Raw genomic sequence first — 7,777 nt, forward strand, 5'->3', positions numbered from 1 at the left:
ACGGTATTTATCTTTTTCTGACTGGCTTATTTCACTTAGCCTAATACTTTCCAGGACCACCCATGTGATATAAAAGGTAAGATTTTCTTTTTTTATGGACAAAGAATATTCCATTGTGTTAATGTACCACAGCTTTTTCATCCACTCTGCTGATGGGCACTTGTGCTGTTTCCAGATCTTGGCTATTGTAAATAATGCTGCAGTAAACATAGGGGTGCATATATTCTTTTGAACCAGTGTTTTGTGTTTCTTGGGATATATTCCTAGAAGTGGAATTGCAGGTCATAAGCCAGTTCCATTTATAATTTTTTGAGGAAAGTCCATAATGTTTTCTACAGTGGCTGCACCAGTCTGCATTCCCACCAACAATGCATAAGAATTCTATTTTCTCCACATTCTCCCAGCACTTATTGTTTGTTGATTTATTGATGATAGCCATTCTGATATTGTTTGTTGATTTATTGATGATAGCCATTCTGACAGGTGGGAGGTGATATCTCATTGTGAGTTTAATTTACATCTCTTTGATGCCCAATTTTTAATCATATTTGTTTTGCTCTTGAGTTGTGTGAATCCATTGATTGCCTCCAACATGCTCTTGTACAGAGCCATCCATTGATTGCCTCCAACATGCTCTTGTACAGAGCCAGGAGCCTGCAACCAAGTTATGTGCCTTAACCAGGAGTAAATCCACAGGCCAACTCTCTTTCCACTGAGCCAAACTCGCTAGGGCAGTAATTGGCTTTTTATTTCTTCTTAATCTTTTTTCAAATTTTCTAAGGGAATAAAAGTATTGCATATAACTTTTAAACATTTTATTTTAAAAAGAGAATAGATATTTCATTCTTGCATTTATATTAAAATGAATATCAAGACCATTAACTCAAGAATAGTTTTACAACATGAATTGCCAGCCAGATAAGGCCTGTAGACATGTCTTTGGAGTTTGAGCATGAAACACTCAAAAACAAAACAGAAACAGATTCCTACATATAGAGAAGAGGCTGATGGTGGCCAGAGAGGAGGGTGTTAGAGAAATGGGTGAAAAAGGTGAAGGGATTGGATGTTACATAATAGTTTTGGGGAAGTAAAGTACAGCATAGGAAATATAGTCAATAATATTGTAATAACTATGTATGGTGTCAGGTAGGAACTGGAATTATTAAGGATTGGGGCGGGGGCACTTTGTAAAATATAGATTGTCTAACCACTGTGCCATACATTTGAAATAATACTCAATGTAAACTATAAATGAAAAAAAATAAAGAAATGTGAATAATCATAAAGAACCAATTTACTGATCTCTTTCTAATAGGCTTCTCTGCCCCGCAGTCTTCATGGAAGTTACTTTCAGCGGTTCTGGGGATCATCTGCTTAGGGCTCCTCATGTTTGTTAGAATCTTAACTACAAACAGTAAGTCTCTATAATAGAAAAGAAGTCAGCTTGCTCACTGATCATGAAAAGGAATCACTTTAAGGTTTTTTATTTTCTAAGGTAATATCCTCAGCACCATTTCGTGTTTGTTTTTTTGTTTTTTGTTTTTTGATGTTATTGTCTCTGTACTAGAGGTGATTTTCAGAACCACATCAAATTACTATGTCTTTACCTTGAACTTTCATGACTTTGTTCATTCATTCATAATATTCCATCCACATGAAATAGTAACTCCTCTTTCTTTTGCTGCCCATTAACCTCTTTCTCTTACTTAAACCTACACCAGGACTACTTTTTCCTGAGAAATCTCCCACAGGTTTTCCTTATCAGAACCAATTTCTCTATAATCTGTGATCTTACCAATATTGTGCTAACTTTCCCATGAGATTGTATTATTGTTATTAGATTTGTCTGTGTATCCCCTCCTATTATATTGTGCCTTTTAGACATCATTGCTAATGTATTTTTACTATGTTTAGTCACCTAACAGATAAAGTGCTTATGCAATAGCACATTTATCTTCAGGCACATGTGACAAACCACACTGATATTTGTCATTTTGTCTTCAGAAACAGAGCCATGTTCAGGAAATCTCACTTCCAGTCAGAAAACAGACCAGAAGGAATTGATTTCAGGAAATTCAACGATTCCCCCACTACTGACAAAAGTTCATGGTAATTAGGAACAAGGTTACCTTTCCTAAGAGTTGGAAAATAAAAATATCTGTGTGTTTATATTTATACGTATACAATAATTAAGTAATTAAATATGTTATACACATAACATGCACTGGTAGACACCCAGAAACATATTTGCTAGAAACACGCTTAAATTTGGAAGTTGTCAATGATGCTTACATAGTAATAATTGTCCTATTAAACTACAGTGGCATAAGTCATGTCTTAGCATTATGCACATTAGTTAACAGAACAACAGTTTTAAATGGGTGAACATAATTGGTCATATAATTTATGTATTGCTTCCTAACTTATTTTTCACAACTTAAACACCCAAATTTCTACATATAAATGTACTAACAGGAGGCATTTAGACTGACTGTAATTTTTCTTTAGGTTGGAAATGTCACCCTTGTGAGGACAACTGGCACCAACATGGGGAAAACTGCTACTCTTTTTCTCCACAACCAAGTCCTTGGAGAAATTGTGAAGTTTACTGCACTACTCAGTATTCAAGTTTTCTGAAACTAAATACTGAAAAAGAAATGGTAAAAACAAGTATATGTTTCTTAAATTTTAGTAAGTTTCTCTAGGAGGTATGTCTTGGGCTTTAGGCTTTGTCTCTTCTGATATCCCTGTTTCAGCACAGGGAAATGCACATGATACACACCAGGTTATGCTGTTCCTTTTTCTTGAAACTCTTCCTTGGGGCCTCTTTTAAAGTCCCTAAGCCAGTGGTTCTCAACCTATGGGTCGTGACCCATTGGCGGTCGAACAACCCTTTCACAGGGGTCACCTAAGACCATCCTGCATATCAGATATTTACATTACGATTCATAACAGTAGCAACATTACAGTTATGAAGTAGCAATGAAAATAATTTTATGGTTGGGTCACAACATGAGGAACTGTATTTAAAGGGCCAGAAGGTTGAGAACCACTGCCGAGTTAAGCCATATATTAGTGCAAGCTTTACTCTGGTCTGAACTCTTGCTTATCTCTGCAGCCTCCTTTGTTACCAATAACTTTTGATCACTTCCACTTCCTCACCCACTTATTTTAATATACTTCACTTATGTACTTATTAAAGTTTAACTCAATCTTCTCACGATTTTACTGTCCTCTTCTCAACCCTTTGTAACCTCACCCTAATAAGTGCCTATTTACTTTTATGGTTTATTCTAAAATATCTACAGTATTAAAAAATTTATTTGATCAACTGGTCCTAAAGGAGTTCCTGTTAAATACTCTCGTTTTATCCGGTACTTTTCCTTTAGTAGCAATGGTTTATTTAATTGGTTTGCATCTTTCTTCAATTCGCAAGTAGCAAGTCTATTTACTGCCTTTCAATTCTCAATATGCAGCACAATGTTCACAGTACTATGAGGGCTCCATAATAGTTGTTTGATGAATGAATAAATTATTGGTTATTAGTGAGTTGCCAAAAAGTCCCAAGAGCAGTTTTTATTATAGTGTTACAATTCCAGATAAAAATAAAAATTTCTAATAATGTAAATGAAAGTTTTAATTTCTATATATGTTGATAACCAAGCAAAGATATCAGATTTAATTATTTCCTGTTCTCATTCTTTCCAGGATTTTGTACGAAATTTTTCAATGAAGCAATGTCATATTGGGGCAGGAAAGTTTTGGATCAGTTTATATTACAACAGCAGTGAACAGAAATGGGCTTGGCAAGATGGCTCAGCTGTTACCTTGGACAAGTAAGTATCTTCAGATTAGTTTCTTTTAAATATATTTTTATTGTTTTCAGAGAGGACGGGAGAGGGACAGAGAGAAACATCAATGATGAGAGAGACTCCTTGATTGGCTGCCTCCTGCTCGCCCCACACTGGAGATTGAGCCAGCAATCCTGGTATGTGCCTGACCCGGAATCGAACCTTTACCTCAACCACCAAGCCACACCAGCTGTGCTGTTCTGGCTGTTTTAAAACATCAGTCCCAGAATAGCAATATTACTTAATTATCTAGTGTGCATATAATTAGATGTTAAATTCCACGATGTGAAGTTTTATATTAAACCTTAACTGATTACTCCAACTCACATAGAACTCTTAGTATATTTGACCTTTAGAAATGAATAACAATGATGTTTAGTATGGTGGCTAATGATTTACACTCCAATAGAAACCAGCTGATTTTCTAGGTATCGACTTAATTTTTATTTCTCTGGACCATAATAATTTACTATATAATGTACAAAGACATTTATGAGAGGACTGTGAAGGAAAAACTATGTTCAAAATAATATTGAAATGTGATTTTCTCTTTCAGTTTCCTTTTTTTATCAGTGAATGGAAGTATTTCTGAAACATTATATTAAAGAAGATTAAACACTGAAGCAAATATAAAAACTTACTTGTCAATTATGCTAGACAATTAAAGATTTGCAAAATATATTAAAAAAAGAAAATGTTGGCAGCATTTAGGGAGGACATATAATTACTTTTATATTAACACAAAATGTATATGTATTTTGCATTGTTACATATAAAAGAGTGAATCTTTTTTTACTATATCAGAATTAATTTTTAATATGATAAATTTGTATAGATATTTCCCAAATAACAAAATTTCTTTGGGTCTCTGAAAAAATTTCTAATAGTTGAAAGGAGTCCTTACACAAAATTTGAAAACTGCTCTTATAGCACCAATTTTCTTATTAAAATGCTAATGTGTAGAAGGTACTCTATTCATCCTACCATGTTATTAAGATAAGTATAAAAGATTCTATTTTGTCAAGCACATGGAGATAATAATCAGGACTAAAAACAATTTTAGCATCTCTCTTTCATTTACTTCTTTTTTAAGTCCTCATCTAGGAGAGATAAAGTGAGAAACATCAATCAGCTGCCTCTGGAACAACCTGGTATAGGCCCTGACCAGGCGTGGAACCTGCAAAGTTTTGGTGTCAGGGACAACACTCTAACCAACTGAGCACACTGACCTGGGTTCATTTACTGTGAATGAAACAAATGCTCTCTTACAAAGATAGAAGCTTTATTCTTCATTAAGCAAGCACTTGCTTGTTGTCACTTTTTTAAATTAGATTCCAGATCTCTGAAAATTTTGAGTCAGGTATAGTCAGCTTTATCATTGCATTAATGGACCAGTGTTTTGGAGTTCCTTACTTTGCCATTTTCCTACCATAAGAGTTGAATGGAACAAATATTATTTACATATGAATAAATCTGCCAAAGAAATGTATGTTCCTTTATATTTCTACTAATGCATAGTAACCTTGAAGAATAGACTTGATCTATGAAATAAATTTTAGTAAAAATAGAAATTCTTTTCTCTTCTAGGCTCCAGTTAACAAAACCTGATATTTTCTCTAATCAATGCAAATATATGAACAATGGTCAGTTATTTGATGGTAATTGCAACAAACCTGGTCATTGTATATGTAAGAAAACAACATATGGAGATTGAATCATTCATATGCAGGATATAAAACTGAAAGCAAATGAACAAACCTGAAAAACAAACAAAATCGCATAGATGTAGACAACAGTAAGGTGGCTACCAGAAGGAAGGGGGGGGTGGAGGGTACTAAAGGGCAAAGGGGGTCAAATGTGTGATGGGAGAAGATCTGACTTTGGGTGGTGGGCACATAATACAATATATTGATGATGTATCATAGAATTGTACACATGAAACCTACATAATTGTATTACTCTATGTCACCCCAATAAATTTAATTAACAAAAAGAGAAAGAGAAGGAAACATTGAAACTTTTCCAGAATTATTTTTAACTTTAAGAAATACTTCAAAAATAGCAAATTTAATAAATCCCCATATACCCTTCGTCCAGCTTTAAGTGTATTTAATTTTCAAATGTATTGTGTTCAAAAGTTTTAAAAGCCTTATTAGTTTAATATTTGTGAATATTTAATAAAATCATAGTTTAAAATTTAGTTCTACCATAGGTATTATCAACAGTTTATTAAAATTAAAAATGAATTTGTTCATCACTCAATAATTCAAAAATAAATGAAACATTGTTACAGAAGATACGTCATTTAATTGTTAGTTTTTATTTGCTGCAAGTATAAGGTTTGTGGCATGTCAGATGAAAAAATATTTAATAAATATTGGTGGCATTTTCTTCTGGAAGTTTTCTTCATGAAGAAAGTCAGAGAATGGCGTTTTTATTTTGAAATCCTTTATATTTCATAAATAACAAACTCTTCACACAATTCTCTGCATGCAGATATATATGTTTGGAGTTAAACAGTTTTCTGTGTAACCTTTAAAACTTGAACCGTAAACTGCACAAGTTCCGTTTGCCATATCAACCATTGTTATTCTAGATTAGAGAGAAAAACAAATGACTTGTGTCATTATATTGATGCAGAAAAAAAATTAAATACTACTTACTTAAATATAGGTACTGAAGTAATATCATTAAAGCAGATTTAAGGACAATTCCTGGCCTTTTTAATTTATAGATAAGCAAAATATAGCCCAGTCAGGTAATAAAAGTAAAAATTGCATTCTATTATAAATTAGGTGCTATTTTATTTTATTTTTTTAAATATATTTTATTGATTTTTTACAGAGAAGGAGGGAGAGGGAATAGAGAATTAGAAACATCGATGAGAGAGAAACATTGATCAGCTGCCTCCCTCACACCTCCGACTGGGGATGTGCCTGCAACCCAGGTACATGCCCTTGACCAGAATTGAACCTGGGACCCTTGAGCCTGCAGGCTGACTCTCTATCCACTGAGCCAAACTGGTTAGGGATGTGCTATTATTTTTATATACTGGAAATTAGTCAATGTAGAATGTCTGGAATCTCTGTATTTGTGTACCCATCCTATATAATAAAAGCCTAATATGCTGTGTCTAGGTGTCTGGTCGACCATTCAACCGATCAAAGCGTAATATGCTAATGATATGCTAAGGCCACTCAACCTCTTGCTATGATATGCACTGACCACCAGGGGGCAGATGCTCTAACCGGTAGGTTAACTTGCTGCAGGGGTCCGGCCAATCGGGACTAAGCGAGACAGGCCAGACAGGCCCTGGAGCCCTCCCGCAGTTCCTCCCTGGCTGACCAACCTCCTTCTTCCCTCCCCAGCCCTGATTGTTCACCAGTGAGGTCCCTCGGCCTGACCTGTGCCCTCTTGTAATCTGGAACCCCAGATTACAAGATGTTGCAGAGCCAGTTTCAGCCCCGTCCTGCAGGCCAGGCTGAGGGTCTCCTCTGGTGTACAATATTGTGCACTGGGCCTCTAGTGTGAAATAAATGCTTTAAAATGTTTTTAAAGAAATATTTGGTTAGAAATAAATTCAGAATTCCATGTCATGTTTTGTGAAAAATCTACAATATTCTTCAGGTATATGCAATTTTACTTTTAAAATTTATTTTTTTTTTTATTTAAAAATTATAAAATTTTTATTATAAAATCTTCCAGTATATACATACATACACAAGGATGTGTGTGTGTGTGTGTGTGTGTGTGGTTAGACATAATTATACATGTATATCTATTTTACTCAAGGATTTCAGTATTTTTGTAATTATATATTAATGTAATAAATAATGATTTGTTTTCTGCCAGGAACAGGTAGGAAAGATAAGGCTGAGGAAAGAAGGAAAGAATGACAATTTTACTTCCATATGAAGTTTACAACT

At 34.3% G+C, this 7,777-nt stretch overlaps 1 protein-coding gene across 1 annotated transcript in view; it reads right to left on the bottom strand.

The window, feature by feature from the left end:
• Nucleotides 1-6,325: 6,325 nt before the first annotated feature.
• LOC102435280 (NKG2-D type II integral membrane protein-like) overlaps nucleotides 6,326-7,777 on the bottom strand; it is a 7,551-nt gene continuing 6,099 nt past the window's right edge. The window contains exon 6 of the mRNA XM_023749828.1: nucleotides 6,326-6,443. Coding sequence (XP_023605596.1) covers nucleotides 6,326-6,443 — 118 coding nt within the window. The remainder of the gene's footprint in view (nucleotides 6,444-7,777) is intronic.

The sequence above is a fragment of the Myotis lucifugus genome, unplaced genomic scaffold, assembly GCF_000147115.1.
Source record: "Myotis lucifugus unplaced genomic scaffold, Myoluc2.0 scaffold_10, whole genome shotgun sequence".
In the NCBI taxonomy this organism is placed as follows: domain Eukaryota; kingdom Metazoa; phylum Chordata; class Mammalia; order Chiroptera; family Vespertilionidae; genus Myotis; species Myotis lucifugus.